A 23,467-nucleotide genomic window follows, 5' to 3' on the forward strand; every position below is an offset into this window, starting at 1 on the left:
GAATAAACCCTTGAGCAATTGATGCCCTCCATAAAATTGTTTATAATAGTGGGGCTGTTTTTTTTTTTTATGTGTGCCTGCTTTGACTAACTAGGAGAAAGAGAAGTAGTGCTTTATGGTAATAGTGGGCTCAAGTCAATTCACTTCACAACAGGCAACAATTTGGCAGAGGAAGTTTTTTTCATAAAGACAATTCCAATTGTGCATTTAAAACCACATTACTCTGCCTTCTGTTTTATGACTCTTTAACAACGCACAATAAGCGCAGCAACACACGTAGACAGACAATACGCTCTCATTGCGTTCAGTATTCCCGAATGTGGTTTACTGACATACTTCTCATTATATCCACCCAAATGTTGCCGCTGAGGCTTCTTGAGGCAAGCAGAGGGGAGGGGAAACATTTTTGGGCACATAGACTTGTGCGGGAGTGGCACTGAGGGATGATTTGAGGTGTGGTCGCGGCACTGGCTGGAAAGAGGTGTATATAAATTGGATGCAGTCTGACTCACCTTGAAAGCCTTCACAGTGCTCCAATTCATCAATGAATGAATTTCTGATCAGAGCGCCTGGCGCCGGCTGCACTTCCCGTCAAATTTATTAGTATTTTACCACCGCTTGTATGTCTGTGTCGAAGGAAACAACATGAAAGGTGAGGGGTTCATCGGAAAGGGGACACTACTTTTAAATGCGGACATAAAATGAGAAATAAATATGTTGATCCTCTGCGTGTGCGCTTCTACGGGTTTTAGAGTTAATGTGATTCTGTCCCTGTCGTGAGGCGCCCGTTTCATGTTTATAGACGAGAGCCACTGGAAAATGAGCGCACAGCCATCCAGACCAAAACATGCTGGGTGACCGTATTTTTTCTTTTTTTTTTTTTTTGGTCCCCCTTCCATCATATTGTGTGTGCTCAAGGATGCTCCATTCATCCATTTTATTGCTGTAGACTAACACATTAGCGCACATGCTGCTATTAGTTAGAAAAACAAGGTGTTGAAAAATGTCTTTAAATCTTCCACATCATCAGTTCTGTGCCTCGATTGTTTTTTTTTCACCTCGGTGCATAGAAAAATGGATGAAACGGCCCGGTATTAATCACCCAAAAAAAAAAGAAGCTAAACATTAGTAAACGAAGCGGTTGGCTAATGCAGATGAGAGAGGAATTTGTTCATCTCTCCTATTAGAGAAAAGCATCTCCTCGCTCTGCGACATCTGGCTGAAGGGGAGGGCCACCCTGCGGCCAGCTGGACGACCAGCTCCGTAACTGGAGCCAAGGAAAACCGCGTTCCCGCCTCCAGCCGGCCGATCGCCATTGCCAGTAATTATACATGCCAGAGCATCCCTGGATGCTGCGTGTAATTACCAGCTACGTTTAAGCATCACCTAAAGGGGTCCGATCTGTATTTGTTTATCGATGGATTAACAGACAAAAAAAAACAAGGGCCATCAAATAAGAATTCAATTGATCACATTGAAGTTGTGTTAACTCTTAAAGCAATGAAGTATATCTAGAAAGCTTCCACTAGAGGGCGCAATTTAATTTGAAGCGGTGTTGATGTTTAATTGTTAAACATCTCAGAATATAATTCCTTCCTAGAATAAGTAACCATGACATGTTCTCATATGTACTTTTCTCGAAAACAATGATCAATTCATAAATGATCATTTAAAGATTGTCTATAACGGTGCTTCATTCACATTAGCTTGCGGAGTGGAGCCTACTTGCTCCCCTGCTATGCCTCATCCATTAACTTGACAGCAAAAAGCCCATCCCAGCATACCTGCTGCGCACATGCTGCACAGCCCTATTAGTCTCCATTTCTATCCCGGTTCTTCCTCATCTCATCCTCATGTGGAATAGAGTGGGGAGGGTTGGCATCCAATCGGCGAAGACGGGTTATCTCTCCGACACACCGAGTCAAGAGACGGCTGTTGTCGAGGCATTTATAAGCCTGTAATCTTACTGTGCTCCTTGCTCCCCGCGTGTCAACCTCTCCGGTTGTGTACGCCAGTGCTCACCCACACTTACCTGCCTTAGTATTCCAGAAATAGGTGTGAAGTCACGATCGGAACAAGTGAACAGAATGAGATTGCTTAGGTGACTGTGTGAGGTCACATCAGCAAGATCTTGTAAAGATTTGTCATTAACAAGCGGGAACTAAGGAAGTCACAAGTGAAATTTTGTACCGTGTACTAAAAGCAAAACCAGACCAAGAGGCAGCTGCTGTAAAAAAATGAAATAGTTAATGGACATGTTGCATCTTTTTTTTTGACTGGATATCTTTGCTAGAGGCCATAAGATTGAAAAAACTCATTCACACAATGCTCAAATGTCAAATGATGGCTGGAGATGATAGCTAAAATGATGTATTGTTTTGGTGAAGGGGACTAATAAACTGTGCCGTTATTAATGTCATATCAGTATTCTGTTTTTTAATTAAGAACATAGACGACTTTTTGTTATTTGATTGTTTTGTATCATCGATTTAGATTTACCAGCCACTTCGTCAGATACACTTCTAAAACAACAGTGGTCTAAGTATTGAACCCTGCGGTACTCCGAGCCCAATGTGAGCTCAGGGTAACACAGATTTACCTAAAAATTAAAGTTTTTATATTTTTGCTTTGACTTGGTTTGAACCTCTACACACTACTGACCTATTGCAGCTGGGTCCAGCATTCGAAACCAAGCACCGATAGCCGGGAGGGAAGCGATACAGGTCCAAGAGCGGGCTAGATGAAGAGCGTAAATCCTCATTATGTGCCTGCTAATAAAGAATTACCTCTGTCAGCTGTACCTTTTTATTGTTTGAAAGCCCTCATACATCAAAAATAACCCTTGTAGCCTCAGGATAAGAATTACTTTTGAAATTACCTTTTCTCCCAACAGACCCTCAGAGACAATGCTTTAAGGTATCTGGGGTAGAGATGAGAATGGCGCCATTTGTGACGAGAGGCCACCTTTAGAACCAAGTGGCTCAAACGTTCCACGAAGGTTAGCTGTATGTGTCTTCTGTCTGCAATTCTCAGAAATAAATGCTAGCCGATGCTGTCATCTAAATTTGTTTTTGCAGCACGGCGGGGGGGAGAATGTAATTGTACGAATTGACGATTGCCTAAGACATTAAAGATACGTTTGGTGAGCTCTGGAATGGGTTAATTATGCTCCAACAATTTTCATTGTTTCTTGAGGGTAAAATGAATTCACAATCACAACAAATTATGACCAAACAGCCCCCCAGAAATGAATGGAAGTTTTTATGTATATTAGCAACCCATTCAAGCGGCAAATTTGTTACTTGTGGAGTTAATGCTAACACAAACATCACATTCATCCCGATGACATATCAACCTCTTACCTTCCTCCAATAAGTGTGTTAATTACAGTCAAGTTAATTTTGTTCAAACGGGGTTGCGCTCAGGAAACATTTTCTAATTGCCCTTTGTTTCTGAAATTGTCAGCCTCGTGGAAGCACAAGTCTTCTTTGTTTGTGCAAATTGTGTAGGACGAGAATGACAGCGGGAAGTCCAATATGATATCATTAGCGAGCAACGGCTTTGGCAAACGCTCTTATTCGGAACAGAACATGAGAGATGGCAGCATTGTGCCAAAAGGGAAAAAAAAAAAAAAAGTGGGAGGACAACTATTGTGCCCTCAGCGTGAGGCCGCTTCCATTATTGTCATGTACTGTTCGAACCGGATGTCTGCTTTTGAAAGAGAACGCAGAAGGTTTGTTGATAGCCTGATCCATTTGATGTGACAAAGCAAAGAGGCTCATGTCGACCAACTCGCACTCGCTCGCGAATGTTGAATGACGACAATAAAGTGAAAACAAGCTTGGAATTAACAGAAGAATCTACTGGATACATGAGTTTGTTCTCTTTTGTAATCCAAAATGTACTTGCTGCTCCTAATTAACACACCGACTATATTCCGCCATTATTCTTTTCATACTAACGAAAACAATTTTTAATTAGTTTCCATGTTTGTGATGGAATTGTTTCTTTGTTGTAGCTTTTATAAAATATTCATTGCTAGTTTTGATTGAATTAAGTGATCAGTATGCAAATGTTCAACATTTTAGTCATTTAAAAAGTTACTTTAGATTAACGCCGCTTTATTGTTAGACGCGTCGTGGCTGTCGTAATATCGTCTGACAATGCAGGACACGAATATTGACAGAGGCGTGCTGTCCTGCCTCTCTTTCTCGAATGAATAATTCACCGTCGGAAGCAGCCGAAGAAAGCTGTTGAACACGTCGCCGTGGCTGTCTGCCAGGTAACGGACGGCTAAGACGAAACCAAGAGTATCTCTTGTTACCGTTGCGGACATTCACGGGCATTCTGGAGGATAATTCAGTGGATTGGATTGGTATGCGTTCAAAGTGCAGCATATCCCACAAGGTGTGAAATGAGAGATAGATAAGAGCAACGTTTTCCGATGTGATAATTATGTGGAGATGCCAGACACTTGTGGATGAGTGATGGTGGCTCCCATCTGTGACCTTACCCCCCCCCCCCCCTCCCCTCCCAGCGTCAGCTTTCCACAGATGGGTGCAGCAGCGTTCAGGTCTTAAAGAAACACATTGCTGTTTTTAATCATTTATAAAAGGATAGGCTCAGTAAATATGTTTTTGCTGAGCAATTTCAGATTTTTTTTGCAGGCTAATCCCAAGGAAGCATTTCAAAAAAAGTAAATAAATAAATATAAATGAGTAAATAAATAGAAATCAGACACAGCGAAAGAGCAATTTATTTTCTTTTTATGTTGTCAACCGGTTTGATTTGATCCAATTCACACTGTTTATAGCAGCGATCACCTCTCATCTCTTCATTCTGTTGCCTGAGAAACGATCTTGCGAACTTTTAAGGTTCAACTTATTGCAGTCACGTCTCCATCAGTGTGATGTTGATCTTAAATTTATCATGCCGTGGCTCGGTGCTGCTCGAAAGCTTCTTATTTACTGCTCGGCTTGGTTTTTCCCATGTCAAGTTTTTTTTTTCATAAGTAACCTCAACATAAGTAACAAGTACTGTTAGTTATAGAGTTGCTTTTTGAGTGATCAAAGAATATGCTCTACGCCTTGGAACTGATTTTGTGTTTTTCCTTTTAGTAGAACCTGAAAATCACTTTTATTTCCCCCCAACATTTTTTTGGGGTTAAATTATGCATCGTATAGCTTCAGAGAAAATATACTTATGAAGTCCTACCAATGAAATACAATGAAAATGTGTATTTTGTTGTATTATATTATTTTTTTCCTTGAATGCATTGTTGACAAGTCAGTTTATATCATATATATATAATATTTGTTATTATTCTGTATATAATTTAAATAATCTGAAAAGCTGAAGCAGATGCGGGTGGGTGATGTGCTGTCACATCTTCATGTGGCTTTGTAATTGTCATTCTGTCGCTGTCGCATCTGTATGCAGAGGTGTCGAAACCACACTACGAGTGAGACACAATCGAAGTAAAGAAGAGAAGGTAAAAGAAAAAGGAAGCCAACATCCCTGTTTTATAAGAACCCGGGATTAGACAACGTAGTACATTATTTGTTAGCGCGTCTTGTCCTAAATTGTGCGTTTGATAGTTTTGTCATTTTATTTTTATTTTTTTTGCATCACTTCAGACGTGTACACTTGAGATGAACTCTTGGTTGTCTGTGGGGAAGATGTTCTCCACAGCTGTCAACTATCTGGTCCTGCTCTCTATGTGAACGTACAACATCTCCACCAGTTAATGTCAAGGCTTTCCATATTTACCTCCACAGCTTTTTGCTGACGCTACATTAGACTGCCAGTCTTCATTTCATCTAGTCTTAGAGTCAAGACAATTTCGGTCTGACTTAGCCAAATTATAAAGAATGTCTGACATGAGTTGGTTGAAGCCCCCGCACCAGGCAAATCATTTTCTTGGCACTTTTTGTGAATGTCAATGGTCAAATCAGTTCACGCTTATTTAAATTCAGTTGATCTTCAAAATGTGTCAGCGCAAGAAAAACCCTACCTACTAATTTTAATCACAATTAAAACCTCACATTTGACCTTTTCTGTCTTTCAGAGGCCTGCAGAGATGTGCCGCTACATCATAGGCAGCATTCTGTCTGAAGGGGAAGAGAAGCCAGATGAAGACCTGCAGAAGCTTTATGAGAAATTTGGCTTCAAGATGTTTTCTGTGCCAGAAGTGAGCCATGCCGTGACCACCAGCTTCCCCAGCACCACCTCGCTCTCTTACATCCTGGCACCTTTCAGGGTCTACCCGAGACTCAAGGCCTACATTGAGGTACTTGAGCTTTGTCTAATTTGAAAACATAATCCAAATAGAAACAATGTGGCGAGGTGTTTCAACCCAAAAAGTCTTTGAGCCTCCGCCACGCGTCTCTTTGGCGGTCACCAGCTGCTTGCTTTCAGCTGCCTTGAGGCCATTCCACTCACAACCACCCACACCTCTGCAAACACACCAGCACGAGATTGCAGGCTGGCGGAGCTGGAAGCTTCACATCCTGCAATTGAGCCATTATTTCCTGATTGTACTCTAATTATGAGGTCAGAAGGCCGAGGCGCGTGGATATTTATAGAATTTATAAGAGATAGTCCACACCGGGGGGTTTCATTTTGATAATATAGCAAACAAACCTGAAAATGACATTTTTTATGCTATGTTATTCAAAATCAGAGATTCTACAAATATCTTAATATTCACCAGTTACTCAGTTTACCGTTAATGCAATTTTATTTTTATTTATTTTATTTTATTGCTTGACATTTTGTTGAGTATTGCAGTCGTGAAATCATAATTAAGCAGCAAAATCCACTTGTTTTTATCGGTCTCAGGAGACAGCCATTTTGCCACAAATAATAATTCTTCTTCCATAACCAGCTTCCGTATGGCTCTTGGCAAGGTAGCTGAGGTCTGTTTTCAACATCTTCATACTCATCTACTCGACACAAGTGCATGTCACCGTCCATCAGCTGACCCGAGTCCTGTTGACACTCGACCCCACCCTGATGCAATTTGACTTGTGGACTGGCATATAGCAGCTCCAGCGAGCCTCATGCATAATGATGCGGAGTTTCGGTTTAGAGGGTGCTTCTACGAATGCGCTGGAAATGTATGATTAATTGAGTAGGTTTAGCAGCATGCGAGGGAATCGAAAAGGAGGGAGACACCCGTGACGTCGTTTTGTATACATCCCACTAACTCTGGTTCTCTTTGTGCGTCAACTTAACACTCCATGGGACCTTCTGGTTTTCTGAAGTCGGTAAAGTACGAATGGTTGGAATTGAATCCATCTCTAGCTTGTTTTCTGTTCTGTACTGAGTGCTCTGCAAGGTCTCCAAAGTAATATTCAAAGCGCTTTTTTTCTCTTGACAGCATTTAGTGTTGTAACAATAAGAAAGTTTAGCATCGTCTGGTGTATCACAAAGAGAGAATTGTTAACGACAAAGGAAGAGAAAAATGTTTTGACACGTCGCCATTGAAAATGAATGAAATGTTCAAACACACACTCTCATTGTCGGTCTCGGCAGTACAATGTGTCGAAAAAAGTGTGTTTTAATAGGTTTGAATGTGCAAAGTTCTTAATAGCACCTGCTTTGATCTTCTTCAGCCCTTTTACATCTTTAAAGTCTCACAGGTAGGGCATCCCCCCCCCCCCCCATCTCTTCCAAACCACACCCTGCTTCTGTCAGGGTGATATAAGAGTCAGTAGGCGTATTTGTCCTTTTTTAAGGAGCACACCCATGTGTGTGAGTAATTTGCGGTGCAGCATGTAGTGAGAGCAACCTCCAACCTTCTTTATTATTAATACCTCCATCCCGCAGAATGTCGTTTCCGCCCGTTATGTTCTTATTATTACCAACATCCCGTCCCTGATTCTTGAGGGTCTTTCTCGAATCATCTCCATGATGAAAATTCCACACTCGAGTGGCGACTCAAGACCCCGAGAATGATTAGTTTACAGCGAGTATAAACCTTGTTGTTGGCTTCTTATCTTCTTAGCTGCGGAGGAACCACCGGGATGTGGGTGGATGAGGCTATATTTAGACCGCTGTGATGCAGATGACACTTTTTCTCACATTTTCTATCATCTCCTCCGAGCTTGGAAATAAATTCTTGCATTCGGGAAAAACACAAGCTTGAGTGTTTTACATGATAGTACGGTGTGAGCCGGATTTACCAAATGTTTCCGTCTTGTTTCACTCCGGACTAAAACCACCCACATTTTGTGCGAATGTAGTTTCATAGGCCATACTTTGACAAATTACGAATAAAGTGTTAATTCATATCCCAATTGTTCATTTTATGAACCCTACATGCATCTTTCTTCATGCAGTTATCTTTTTTTGGGGGGTATTTTTATTGCTACTGCACAGCCGGGGGGGGGGGGGGCTGTCTTAATATTCGCATTTGCTCAAAAGCTAGCAAACAGAGAACTCTTGATGCACCGACTTTTTCTCTCGGCGAGCAGAATGTTAAGATGCTGCTGCGGATGGCGTGTTTTGCTAAGCAGTCAGCTCACAAAACTTTGTCCACAAGTTTGGCACACTCATTTACATACAGCAAAAAAAATGACATGAGAAAAATTTAGATTTAATCTTAATGAGAGCCGAAACAATAACTGCTATTATTGTGGTTTGCAGTAATAGTGAAGCACATTGCATCGCTGTTATTTAGCATCATAACAGGGACACCTTCAACTTGAAGACCCGAGTGGTTTTGCTCTTCTCGCTCTCCTGAAGAACATCATCTTGTCATCTCGAGATTCTTTATGAGCAGTCTACTGGTCGGCCCTGATTGATTGCAAGTGTAAGTGTTTGTGATTGGTTGCGTCGTGTGTCTTCAAAAGATATTTGCTAAGGTGCTCTCCCTCTCTTTAAAATGAAAATATTTTAGTCTCTCTCTGTAATAGCCACTCATATTTTTTTGTTGCCCGTCAAGCCCATTGATATGCAAATAAGAAATCTATGGTAATATAGACCCATCAAGTCATTCATTCTATATTTTGCATATGATTATATGTGGAATCAGTTTCAATTTGAAAACCTTGATCTCCATCTCGCACGTAACCTTGACCTCCAGGTCACAACTCGTATTGTCTCTAAGCGCACGTCAATTCAATCCAAATTTAAACCAAATTTGTCTTCTCCAGCTAGCCCCAAATGAAAAGTTCACACTTCTTGCCAGCGCTGGTGAGGAAATATAAACCGGATGCCAGAATTGTCCACGGCATCGACCTCATGATGCGGAGCAGGTGTGTCGAAATGCATGACCTGCTGACATTTTCCTGTCATATATTTTGAATGTAGCTGCAGCGCCCTCAGATTTGATTCACAGTGTAACCCTCGAGGCTTTGCGAGTTTGTTTACCATGCGACGCACATATGAGATATTATGTAATGTAGCGGCACTGTCATGCACCACTCCTCAGCTCAGGCGCTTCTACGGCCAAAGAAAGGGTGTCTATCATTTTGCACCTCACTGGGCCTTAATAGAAGTGAGATGAATACAGAATTTTTTGACAAACCTTGATAATTCATAACCACTATTACTGCGTAGAATAAAAAAAAAATGTTTTTGGAAAAAATAAAAATTCAAGTGTGAAGGATGTGCCCGTAACTTAATAATACTTGAGTAGAGCAACGTGAGCGTTCATGATGGGGTCTTGTTTATGGCTGCCTGTCAGCCGTATGCTCTCTATGCTTCCCACTTTTATGGCTGCCTTGTAAATTATGCTGATTTATTGCTCTCACTATGTAGCATTTATCCTCTTTTACACATGCTACACATTGTCACTGCTTTTAAACTGAAAGGGGGGGGGCATGTAATGATATGGTGATGATTATATGTCTGGTATTTTGGACTAATAATCCAAATGATTATTTTAGCTACTTCAGTTCATTGCTGTCATAAAGACATCAAATAACACAGAGAAAATGTCCTCCTTTAGCTAGAGATGATAAACTAGCAGATGATTCATGGATACATAATACAGAAAATATCTACTCATCTGAAGACTTATGGAGGTTGTCCAATCAGAACTCTGTTTACTTCCTATTTTTGACAATGATGGACTGTAGTCAAATATCGATGACAAAATTGTGCTTAATCATCTCTGGGCTACTAAAATACAGATGCAACTTTAATTGGTTTCGTGACCCCCGCTTGTACCTCAAAATTAATAATGGCTCGTATCTCAAACAATGCCTCAGAGATAATCGTTTTATTCATACTGAAACGAATTCATATCCATGGAAGAATTTCACTGCGGTCGTCTGCAAGCATGTTTGGAGCTAAAAACAAACCGTTGACAGTCAAAAGCAAATTAATGATTTGAAATACAGTTGGTGAGATTTTAAAAACAACACTTTGCTTTGTGCACAGATGCCTTTTTTTGAGGGGGGGGGGTCTTGTCCCCCTGTGGACGTGTCCTCCGAGTGCATGTCATGACAGCGGCATCCGGAAGCTGCTGTGGGAACAATCTATGTGTTAAGGCCACAGCCCTCATTAAAAGAGATGAGCCATCAGTGGCTCGTGCTGAGCTGTACTACCAGAAGAAATGGCGCATGGGCGCAAATATTGATTCCCTTTATTGTCTCCCAGCGGGATGCATGTCGGAGATCCACGTGGATAAATATTTGCACAAATGAATGATCAAAGCAGGAAGTCGATATAAAATGAAAACGCTATTTTAATCGTTCTTATCATGGGGGGGGGGCAAATGTAATAAATGCTTAAAAATTGGATGTTGCCAGTATTAATGAATTAAACTGTGTATGGTGGATTTGGTGATAAATACATAGTGCTGTTAAAATAATCCACTGTTAAAATAGTTAAAATGATTACAATTAATAATAATTAAATTCTAATAACATAAATGTAATACAATAAAATAACATAAAAACAATAAATGATTAAAATTTAAGATGTCATTTAATGTAAAAAATGTTTTTAATCCATTCGATGATCAGGGCCTCACTGCATTTTTCCAGAAATAAAGAAATTTTCAATGTCCAGAAGGATAGGAGGTGGATGTGTCAAAAATTGCTGTGAATTTGGTGCCTGTGTGAGCTCGGCGTCTGCCTCGCCGTGACGCAAGTCTCACGTCTTCACCTGCTCGCAAAGCCGCTAAAGTCACAGCGGCGAGATAATGGGTGTTGATGAAAAGACTGCGGGACTCAAGTGTCACGTCTTTGCACATTCAGAGCATGCTTGTTGCAAATGCATTTTAGGTTGGCGAGGAGCTTCCGAGATGTGTAGGCCAGTCAGCGATGCCACTGATCTTATTTGTCACGTTATCCCCGTGTAAGAGATAAAACAAGGCAGCGAAATGCGTGCGAGCTACTCCATTAGATTAGCTTGGCAAATTGATTGTAAGCGTATAGTCATCTCGGTCGCAAAGTGGCACTGATTGCAGGGGTGGTTGAAACATGCTGTGGCTTAATTTGATCACGCCGTAGCTAATGCCGTGTGCATTACGGCAGACACTGCAGATTGGGATTAATGCGGCCGTCGGTGGAGGAAGTTGGGGATTGTGTTTAGAAAGGGTGATGAATAAAAGTTAAAGAATGACAAGAGATCCATTCACAAATACCAGCCACCGCGGTGAAGTCGTCCATTTTTTATTCTGATGACTTGATTGCAGGTTGAGCAAAAATATCTAAACCTACTCAAGGCGTGGTCATCATTTTGGAATCGTTGAAAGAGAGAAATTGTGGAGTTAAAATCTGGTTGAACTCTACAGCCTCTTACTTACTTTCATTGAAAATGTCCGCTGAGTAAACTGAAGGATAAAGTGAATACCGTGATGATAAACGCGTCCGGTCTGCCCTTTGTCCTTTTCCACCTCGCCTTGTCACAAGCACTCCGGAAGCCAAATGTCACATTAGCATGTCTAAGACCGACTCCCATGGCTGCCTCACATTGATGCTTCTATAGGTCCTTTTGAGATGGTCTACTTGGAGGAAGATCTTGCACCATTAAATTTAAGATGTAAGAAAAAAAAATGCCTTTTACCTGAGGAGACAATTCAAATTTCGGGGACATCCAATGACGGTGCTGCCATGGAGTTCAGAGCAGTGATCCGTAATTTCAAATATTTTAAAACTTTCATGACGTCACACTGCTTATAGGGTCCAAGATTCATAGTTTTCTTCAACATTCCGTGCCTTATAGCTTGCATTGTAGGTGGGGAAAAAAAAGCTTTTTCTCAAGGTGGCCCTCAGCCATGAAGCTGTATTTGATGTTGTAGCAGTAGGAAGAATAATGTGATATGGTTCTTTATGTTCTAACGCCCCCACTGCCCTCTTAGGTCTGCTTAATCCTTAACAATCTTAAGTGACACGGGCTCACACAAGCGTGACAAACGGATGCTGCATGCGTGCATACAAACTATTTATGACGTCTTCATTGGTATTTTGAAAAGATTTTGGTGCGGGGGAGCTACAAATGTTTAGAGACAAGTAGTCAAGTCAGTGTGCTCTTTGGCGACATTGTGTTTACCAGACTAAACATGGACCAGAAGGAGCAAAAGGGGAAGATTTGTCTCAGAAAATGAGAAAGACATCAACAATTTGGTTGAGGGAAAACGACAGTACCTTCATGTGCCTTTAAAAAAAAATCTGACCTCGAGTGAATTGTCTTTGCGCTGTGAAGCGGACTAAAGACAGTAAGCGGAGCTGTTACGTAAATTAAAGCCATTCAGGAAGCCGTCGCTCAGAGCAGCAAGGGCGAAGGAAAAAGCCCAGAATCCCACAAATATGAGCGCTGCGGAGGGGAGGACTTGATGGGATGCATCCGAGTGCAACGAAGAGGAGCCAAGAGTTCATGTTGCCATGTGGACAAATACAGCCTCGTCTTTTCTGCCGTAATGGACTTAATTTATTGGATGAAACAGCACAGATGTGTTCGTTCTTAGATTGTTAAACGAGGTGGACTCAGTATGCTTTATTACGATAAAAGATGCACGTTTTTTTGTTTTTTGTTTTTAACAAACACCCCAAATTCTAAGGAAAACACAGATAAAAAAAAAAAATCATTATATGTTCCTTACTGGGTATGAGGAAAAATGTGTGTGTGGGGGGGGGAATCTGAAAATACCCCAAAGTGTGGCCTGGCACTTGGGAATGCATATAACGGGAGGGGCCAGTGCCCCCGCGGCCCCCCTTCTAGCTCCGTCAGTGGTCTTTTGGTTGGACGCTGCAAATAGGTGAACTACATTGCCCCATTTTTTTGTATGTCTAAGTATATGTTGTAATTGATTGTATTTCTTTTAACTGTCATACATTTTGTAATGAAAATCCAGATTCCATTTCTCTTTAGTGGTTTGACTTTTATCAAGCACTCTGTAAAGCACATTAGGGACAGAATTAGAGCGGAACTGTCCAAATGTTACCGTATTTTTGTGGCTCTATTCACAGTAGAACAATTGGCCATTAAACTTAGCTTAAGGATTTCACCATTTTCTGTTCCATTATCAGGTAATGTTGTTCTCCTTTAGTGGAAATTATGCTCTTACACATCTTATCTCTGAAAAGGCTTTTTTTTTTTTTTTTTTAAGAGCCCTTGTATTGGATCTTACTAGATTGTACTTAATGAAGCTTCTGATAAAGGAATGTAACATTGCTTGGATTTGTTTTTGAATGTTTGTGGTACTCGCACACACATTTGCTAATTGACGCCAAAGCACTATATAATATTTTTTCTCCTTGGCACCTTCATTTGAGAAGTTGAAATTTGGCTTTCAGAAGAGCCCGTCACTTTGTAAGGCTCTCATATGCGCAGGTATGCACGGGCATGCGACGCGGCTCGTCCTTGCAACTTGACTTTTAATCAGGCAGCGAGGAGGTACGCTTACTGTCTTTGAACAGGCGGCTCTCTGCTTGGCTTTCATTCGCGGGCCTCCTCTCACCAGCGAAAGATCAGCTATGAGGAATGCTTTCATATGAGGAAGCCTCATTCCCCCCCCGAGACTCGTTGGCAGCTGATTTTTTTCTCCATATCTTCACGTCTGGGGAACTTTTCATATTGGGCTGAAAATGAAGATAAATAGTTGTGCTGGTTTTCATGTGGCAAATGAGGGACAAATGAACATTTTCTCCCTCAGCTGGAATATTTGCATAGCCTGGGTATTTTCCTTTGCCGATGAGCTGCTGAGCTGTCTGCTCATCTGGAAGTGACAGCATTCAAATGAGGGCATTGTATTTTGTAAATGTTCTCAAACTCAAGTCATGCCAGGTGTTTTCTTTCTGGTGAACTGCAGCTACCAAAATTGTTTAGAATAATGTGTTTGTGATTCAGTGAGTGTCAGTTGACTTTACAGAATCCAATTGGCAATTAGTCCTAATCCAATTTTGAAGGGTTTTGCCCTGATAGTGATGGTGATTTAGTAAATCCAAAATAGATCAAATGTAAAAATACAAAACATGTTTGTTTTCTTTCACAAGCCTAAGCTCAAGAGATTTTTTTTTTCTTTTCTGCAGCTTAGATCCGCTCAGCATGTGAATCATGCGAAGATATTTATGTTTGTGTTACAAATCCAATTAACAACCTAAGGGCAAATGTTTTTTTTTTGGTTTTTTTTTTTTCCTTCTCCCAAGAGACTTTGAAAGACCAAAAGATGGAATTATGGTCATAGATATTTATGGAAGCTTTACACGGAAAATAGAGACCATTCTTTTTTTTTTTTTTTTTTTGCTTCAAGGGGAATTAGGAAAGGAACCGTGGCCTGCAATTTGAAGGGTCCGTGTTTCTAATCCAGGCAACGATTGAATGCATTAATTCCATATCAGTTTGTTGATACAAAATGAACTCCTTTTTTCTTATAGTTTCAAATCAATCTTACTACTCTTGTACTTTCAATCGTGGTTCAATTGGCGGATGCGCTGAGTCAGCAGTTGAACTCAGTCTGAACTTATTATGCAGCGCAATAATGAGATTCCAATTTACTCTTGCCATCACTGCATGCGGTTGGTTCGGTGTTCCTCAAAAGGTCCGCTGACCGCTTATTTGTGGCTCCTGAACAGTCAAAGTTATTATTATTATTATTTTTGCTCTGCACTTAGCTCAGCGCTGTGTTGACCAACCCACAATGATTTGTTGCCGTTTGCCGGCAACATGAAGAGTTCAAAACCATGTCAGCACTCATCTTTCAAATGTCCGTCTGAGGCACTTTTGACTTTCAACCATTTCATGATTTCTTGTGAATACCCCGGAATACATTGCTTTGTGTCTAATTATTAATTTTCATCGCTCATTATTTCTTTTCTCTCCTGTGTCAGTCTTTTGATCACAGTTCTTTTACTTCAACCATGTGTCTGTCATCTCATTCTTTGGCTCCATCTTTGCGAACGAACAGACAGTTTGACTCTGCGGCCGCATTAATCACACTTTTTTGCACATTTAAAGCTTGATTGATTGGCACGGTAAAAATCCACGGGGGGAGGGGGACACGAGTCTGATAATAATGATTGGTGCTTCATTATGCCAATGCGGTTTGACAAAATTTAAATGGCCCTCGCCTGACAGATGAGCAATGATTCACGGCCAGCTCCTCGCTCCTCCGGGTTTGCTGCTGCGGTGCGTTGAGACTCATTAGGACTTTGCTTTGAATGAGCCAACCTTTAGAGGACTGCACGAGGAGGAATAAAGTCAACTTTCTCCATCTTCCAGCCACTGTCCACTTGGTCTAATTGTATTTCATTAGAGTAACCAACCATGTGGTTACCTCACACATTACATTCAGATTAACATCTCCATTAAAGTATCCAATCTGTCTGCCTGTTTAAAATGAAACTCTGATTAATATTCTGTCTTCAAGCCGCATTTTGAATGATTCTCAAGCATTAATTGGATACAAACGTCCCGACTGGTTTTCGTCACCATCGGCTCGGACAGGACGGGAAGAAGACGCTGAAGACGATGCCAAAAAACAAGCACACTCGTTAATAAAAAGGTTGGGCCGGGTATACGGGTTGGCAGTCAGCAAAGGCAACCGTATCCAAAAAGACAAGGTCGTTAATCAAAGAGGATCGGAGCTCATTCTGGGTCAGCGGTAAGAACAAGGAATGCTGGAATGTGACGACAAGGTGTAACAAACTGGCAATGAGTGAGGTTACCGGGGATAACGAGGCGGAGGTGAGCAAGGCAAGGAGAAGGGGATGGGCGCACACAAGACATTTTTTTTCTTGCTGCTGTCAAGCTTCTCTTTGCTTTAGTTTTAAAGGAGCGTGCACCCAAGAGTCTGTGTAATTCAATAACCTTCATTTTTCAAAATCAGGTGGAAGAAAACTTTTTTTTTGGTTAGTTAATTTTTTTTATGTATATATTTGAACACAAGCGATGAAACAACACATGTAGGCAGCTTTTATAACGTACAATATTATTGAGTGCTATTTTTCATTTTTAAAAGAGGCAGGCTGGAACGGATTAACGGCATTTCCATTCATTTCAATTGGGACACACGATTTGCAATCCTCATATTATTTGTGCATGGCACTGGAACAAACAAACTCATATCTCAAAGCACCTCTCTAATAACTGAAAATTTTGGTGTATATGTAATTTACAAGCCGCTGATCAGTTTTGAATAATGAAGACCTGTGACTAATAGCTCTTGAATCTTCCATAACGGGCTGGTTATCCACTGAATCTCTTCATTACAATTGGCACCTGCAGCCAGTTAGCAGCAACCGACATTTGATGGCATCTCCCAGTGGTCGCAAATGATCCTTCATATTGCAGAGGCAGATTAGCAGACGGGTCAAGGATCCCCACAACATATCAATTTGATGTATGTCACTTTCCATGCTAATAGTTCCATTTCTGCATTTCAAAACGCTCCCATGTGAAGCTCTTCCGGACCCTCACCTACTGCCAGCTCGCCGGATCGATGGTAGAGGACCTCTGAGGGCCGCGGCCATTGCTGACACAGACAATACACTTGCACAGGAGCTAATAAGTCTGCATGTATTGATTGCATGGAGGCTGTGAAATGCCTATTGTTCACTCTTACAGCAAAGCAATTCTCAGCCCACTGTTATTCCCACCTAAAGCCTTTTTTTTTTTTTCAACAAAGGGGATGGACTTAGCCTAGGATGGCTGAGGACGGATCTTAAAAAAAAAAAAGTTGCTCAATACCACACGGAATGAAAATACGGAGTCCCGCGGAAGTGTGTGACCACAAGGGAGAGTCCAAATTGGACACCTCTGCAGAGGTGTGTGTGTAGCAGTGTTTTGTCTCTTTGCACATATATGAAATTGGGGGAGAGGAAGGAGGTTATGGGCTGCCAGCAGAGGGGAGTCCATGGCCATCATGGCATGCTGGGAGTAAACAGACTCAGGTAGGGCTGCGGGGTTGGTCGGACTCAGGGGGGCCGTCACCAATTGTCACCGCCAGCTTGAGTCATAATTTTCATCTTTGTGTGGAAGGGGAGCTAAAAATAGGCGTTTGCGTGTTTGTCGTGTGTGAGCATAAAACAACTTCACACAGTGATCATGTAAGCCTCCTTTTGGTTGCTATGCATACGATAACAATGCAAGAGTGAAGGTTAAAGTCAAAAGTAATAATTTGCTATGTGTCAGCGTAGTGCAAAAAATAAAAGCCAAAAGTCTCACGATGTTGAAGTCAATTGTTGGCGTCATTCTCAAATGGCCCAGTGCAAGGAACTATATCAGCTGTGTGAACAATGTCCTGCTTCAGTGAGTTCTGTCTGAAAGGAACAGGCAGCCAAATCCCGTCTCTACTTTTACACCTCTGACTCACCAATTTACAGAGCAAACGATTGGAGTGTTCTGTACGTAACCCTCGTGATTAAAGAGGCCTACATCCATCGCCCAAGCCCACGGCGTCTCCATCTTGCTGTGCGTCACATGCCAGTTGCAAGTTGTCTGCATGACGACAACCTCCCCCCACCCCCTTTGAGACCAAGAAGTTCTGTTTCTATCCTGTCTCAATGATTTAAAATCTACTTTGGTTGTCGTCGGAGCGAACCCGAGTTGTCATAATAGCGGCGCCTCTTTTTTTTTGGGTTCTCCTATTGGGGCATTTTTTGGAGGCGGGGTTACTGCCTCTAAGACCTCCCCTGTGTGTGTTTTTGGTTTGTCCCTCTACATATCCTCCATCATGCACATCCACTCTTGAGTCATTAAGGACAAGAGTCGCGGTTTGACTCCATCACTACACATGCTTAAACGCAACACAGCATGCATTCTATCACCTGAGAACACCAACAGTTATTTGATTTGATCAGTTACAGTTCCTGAGAGGCATCAGCCGTAATACTTTTATTGATTCAGTGGGATATGAGGGTCATTGGGTCAACTGCACAGAAGAGGCATCAGAGTTGAGCTCACGTTTGACAGGACTGAAGCGAGACCACACGCCTTTCCGTCCATTAAATTCTCTCACACATGCTTTTCCGCCCATTCATTCGCTTAACTCCTCATTACATCGATACGAGCTTTTTGATGGCCACTATCTGTCAGCTTCGTGTCCATTTTTTTTCTTTTTTTATTACACGAGGTGTCAATAGGATTTGTAAAGCCCTAATTACTGGGAAAAGTTGTCTTTCAAGTGGCTTGCTTGGATCATTAAACACTCAGTCAAGCGTTCAAAGTAGAACAGGGAACAACAATTAATTATTTGGATCAGCAACAAATCACACAATCATGCTGTAGAAAACACACACAGCACTATGCACAGTTAGACTACGCTCTGCCCTAGATTTGCACCTGGAACAAAAACACAGCCCTCCATGTGTAAATCCCGCGGTGTCGAAATTAATTGACTAATTGACAACAAATCGATTATCAAATTAATCGTCTTTTTTTTTTTAGAACGGAGTTATTGTTTAGAGACACTTTTTAACTTAAGTTTGTCCAAATGTTAAAATTTAAGGCTCTCAAAACCTATTATGTGATTTCTATATTGATCCTTTAGTTTTGTTTTTTTACAATAAAAAATACCAAATAAACAAAAATAATTGATGAGTAATTAAATTAAAAATAAAATTATTTGGGACAAATAAAACTTTATCTGATTATCAATAAATCGATAAAATAATTGCTAATTCCATTCTAAAAAAAACTTAATGCTGACCAATGCAAATCTCTGTACAATTTACTCTCCTTCAGAAGCCTTCAAACAACTAAACAATTGATAGAATTCCAAAGAAGTTTTGTTTTTTTGGTGAGCTGTGTATCTGCATTGAGACTGACTCTCGTGTCTCATTGTCCTGCAGGAGGAACAGTTAACAATGCCAGCAGTTCCCATATGGAGACGCGGGTGGGTTAAGCGGATGCATGTTGACTTAATGACAGGCTGTCGGAAAGTAGATGACACCCAATCAGACAGTCCGCCACATGCGGGCGGAGACTAGAAACGGAAGATCTCACTTGTCGTATAATTAAAACATTCACGCAGTAGGCTTTGATTGCAGCAGGACAGATAATCTATCTCATCGCTCCCCGGTGAGAAGAAATATAGATTACTGGTCAGTGAAATATGGATGCACGCAAATGAGGCATGGTTCTTTTTACCTTTTGTTATACCGCTGCATAAAATAAGGTTGCTGTTGCGAGAAGAATGATGTGTAAACTTTCAAACCTCACTAGACAGAAAAGGAGACTTAAACAGCAAATGGGAATTTTTTTTTTTTTTTTTTTTTACACCTCTGAATTGACAATTGACTTTTTTTTTTTTTACACCTTTGACTTGAAAATTGATATTCCACTGGATGATTGCATATATTTTCCAAAGCTAGTTTAAAAGAGAAAAAATACCCTCGGCGCAAAACCACAATCACAGCACTGATTGCGTTGTCCTAACGGTGTTTTTTTCACCCTCTCCATCTACAATCACACGATTCAATCAACCTGGGCTTTGAAATCTCCACCTCCACTTAGATGTGTTTTTCTGAAACTCAGGTTTGCCTACATAGTTCATCACAATCATCTCCAAATTGTCACCCTACAATATTTTCCTCCAAATCATATGGCAAGGATCCCACTTGCTGTGAAGCACACTGCGTTGTTGCTATTTAAAAACACAACTAAATGCTTCCACAACATTCTAATTATGGCTTCATGCTGTTTGCCTTTCTGATGGATTTTTTTTTTTCTTCTAACAACTCCATCTTAGTACAAAACATTTGTGCTCCAAAGTGGAATGAGTGACATGGACTGAAGTCACTTCAGTTGAAATAATTTCACAAAATAATGATGTAAATAATATGTCAAAGTAGAGCAGGTCCTAATCATAATGGCAGTAAAAATAGAAGTTGCCATTTCCATTTTCTATATGTGAGGTCCCGCTGTGGAGACCACAGAAATGCAGAACCACCTGCCGAGTTGACTTCCTCCCAAAGACAATAGGAGGTGGAGAGGAGTCACAGTGCTTGTAGGCTGCTGCTGAGTTCATAGCTGAGATGATTTGCTGTTGTCACTGATAAGAAGGAGAACCCGCAGCTTGTCACCGATTTAAGGTCGACGACTCTTAACAATGATCATAATGAACCCGTTTCAGAAGATAAATGTTACTGTGATGCACCTTAACACTGGTGCACGGCTTCCCTCTTTCTCCCGTTAGTATGTCCGGACCATATATTCAGGTCTTGATTTTTTTTTTTTTTTTTTATCATTATCGAGGCAAGTTCAAGGAGATGGGATCTCATTTGCATATAGTGAGCCCCAGGGCTGTTGTGTGTGCGAGAGGGAAGCCAGGTGATTCATTCCAGCTCCTACGGTCTTATTTTCTTTAGGGGATTAGATTAAAACCAATCAGTCAACCCAAATCACACTGACCTCAGTGGAGAGTGCGGCGTGGGACTGTGGCTTAAGCGCCCGACGTGCCTCTCTCGCTGCCCACCCTGAATAGGTCAGCCTCTATTTTTCTCCCGCTCAGCCATGGCAACGCTGCACCTCGGAACATTTTGGCTAAAAAGAGACAACGTTCACGCAGTGAGGGGCAGGCCAGTGTGAACATAAACAGTGTTATTTTGCACCATCCAAAAAGGCGTAATCAATGTGATGCATGTGGGCCAGAGTGCAGGAACAACCCACAAGAGAGATGAGTCGGAGTGCTTTGGAAACTGCTCTTAGGAGAGAGAGCACAGTAAATGTTGCACATGTTGATGTATTTGTGTTGCTTTTCGCAATTTTATGAGAGCACATTACACAAATTTACTCAAGGAATTGTAAATGGGATTCAAGCCAGTCAGATACAAATGATTGAAGATTGATCCTTTTAATACAATAAGAATAGTATTGCGAGCATGATGGTTGCTATGCTCAAATTTAACGCTAACTGTTGAGTGTTTAGTTTAACGATGAAAATCAAATCAGTATACAAAATACATTGTGTGCCTTTTTAGCTAAAGTTTACATTATATTCATTTATGATATTCAAAACTGTGCAAACAATTCGATTTAGCATACAAATTCCTGGATGGCTAGCAAAAGCCAGCGTTGAATAATGCGGTGCTCACTTTATAGAGTTTGTAGTTCTGCCTGGCTTGTCATTTCGTACACCTTTCCTACTAAACCATTCCGCCGCCGTTCTGCAAACCGAACAGCAAAACATTATGTCACGCTGACTTCTCACCACCAAGATGAAATGTGCAGGGCTAATGTCCTGTATGGATAAAATATGGTGTAATATTTATAAACATCCCACGCTCTCCATAGGTACCAGTGGAGAGTACAAATGTAGACGCATAGATGTGGCTCGTACATACAACTTTAATGCACTCACATGGTAAGACATATATTCAGGTGACTGTGTCGAGGACATAAATGTTAAAAGTGTCAGCAAAGTGTGTCCATGTATATGTGGCATTCCCATCTTTTCAAATTCAGTGGCATGTATTTGAGGTGTGAGGCTCTTCTTACTATCTTTTCCGCAGTTTAACACCTTAGCATCTAATGTCCCACTTTTTTTTCTGTTTGTCTTCCAGGAGAGGAAGCTGTCGGCCTTCCCGTGCATTGAAATTGGTTGCTCGCTCGTCACCAATTATATGATGCCACTGTCCCGCCAGACGGATTTCTTTGTTCCCGAGATGAGGGATGAGGCCAAAGCTGATGTGAAAGAGGAAGACTCTGATGAAGACAGAGGAACTGACATTACAGGTAATATTTTACAAAATCGGGGACAAGTCAAGTGTCCGATATCAGTCATAGCGCATTCCGAGAGAAGTGTTCATTTCTTTTCTTGAGAGCTCGTACATCCGATTACCGGTGACTGCGGTTCAAGTGTCCTCCGGCGGTGACGACAGCTGGCGTCACGTTGCGGCGACACATAAAAAGAGTTTTGACACCATGATCACGGAGGACATGGAGATAAATGAGAGCTTGTAATTGTTCTGTCACGCCGTGTACGGGTGATGGAGCGCAATGTGATATTAGCGACCATCATGCGTCCACGCCTGGATGAACTGTCAACAAGTACAAATGACTAAATGAAGGACTGATGGACTGAGCTGCACTCTGGCCTTGTGAATTCCGGAAATAATTTGACTTTCTGGATGACTGCGCAGATGATGGCAGGTTTACAGCAAGCGTTAGGTCACGAGTCCTCTTTTGAACAAATTAGAAAGTTTGAAATTAGAAAGTTTGAAAACGATCAGTGCTTTTCCAAGCCGCATAGCTACTCAGTAAATATACCGGAAATAAACACATTAAAACATACTTCAGCAGTATTCACCAGTTTTTTTAAGCTGAGTCGTGATTGGTTGGCAACTGTGATGTCATTTTCAGTCGACCTCAAGTGGCAAAATGGCCGCCGCCTACTCTTTTAACTTTCCATCTCGTTTTGAGAGCCATATACTTTTCACATTACTGGGCCCAGTTTAGCAACGAAATTAGGCGAACCTTACAAAAAAAGACTTTGAGAGCCAGGTGGTTTTCCCGCATGTCCAAGCACCATCTCGAAAGGGCCGTCCAGTCAATTATCATTAAACAGAGCCATGATTTCTCCATAAATCCTTGGAGCGTAGATGCGTTCCCATGTGCAAAGATCATCTGCATTCATCATAAATCCCATTCGCACCTCAGCGAAGAGCATCCGCTTGTATCGCCTACTGTTGGGACATGCCAGCTAATCAACAGAACATTTCGCAGCCCCTCAATAAATAACACCAATGAACTTCTCATATAGAACACCCCATGTGATAATTACATTGTGATGGGACCCAGTCTGGACATGACTTGTTTATTTATTTTTTTGGGGACCATGTGCCGTGTTCGTGACAGCCATCTGGAGTGTGAGTGAAGTTTGATTTATTAATTGCCAGATGTTTATTATGCTGTTGTTTGTTGTCATTTGATAGTCTAATGATTAGACTAGTTACCATTTTGAAATTGGCTATGGTATTGGATCCTCATAAAAAATAAAAAAATAAATCCACAAGCCTCTATATAGAGATATGTGCACAGGGGATGGTGGAGGTGTTTGCCCAGAGGGGAGCAG

General features: G+C 41.3%; 1 protein-coding gene across 1 annotated transcript in view; it reads left to right on the forward strand.

Annotated features, from left to right (window-relative positions):
- tex264a (testis expressed 264, ER-phagy receptor a) overlaps positions 1–23,467 on the forward strand; it is a 31,564-nt gene that overhangs the window by 4,110 nt on the left and 3,987 nt on the right. Inside the window, exons 2-3 of the mRNA XM_085923564.1 lie at positions 6,068–6,289; positions 21,957–22,128. Of these exons, the coding sequence (XP_085779690.1) occupies positions 6,068–6,289; positions 21,957–22,128 (394 nt within the window). The remainder of the gene's footprint in view (positions 1–6,067; positions 6,290–21,956; positions 22,129–23,467) is intronic.

Source organism: Syngnathus leptorhynchus, chromosome 11, assembly GCF_054491065.1.
Source record: "Syngnathus leptorhynchus isolate UIUO chromosome 11, UIUO_Slep, whole genome shotgun sequence".
In the NCBI taxonomy this organism is placed as follows: Eukaryota; Metazoa; Chordata; class Actinopteri; order Syngnathiformes; family Syngnathidae; genus Syngnathus; species Syngnathus leptorhynchus.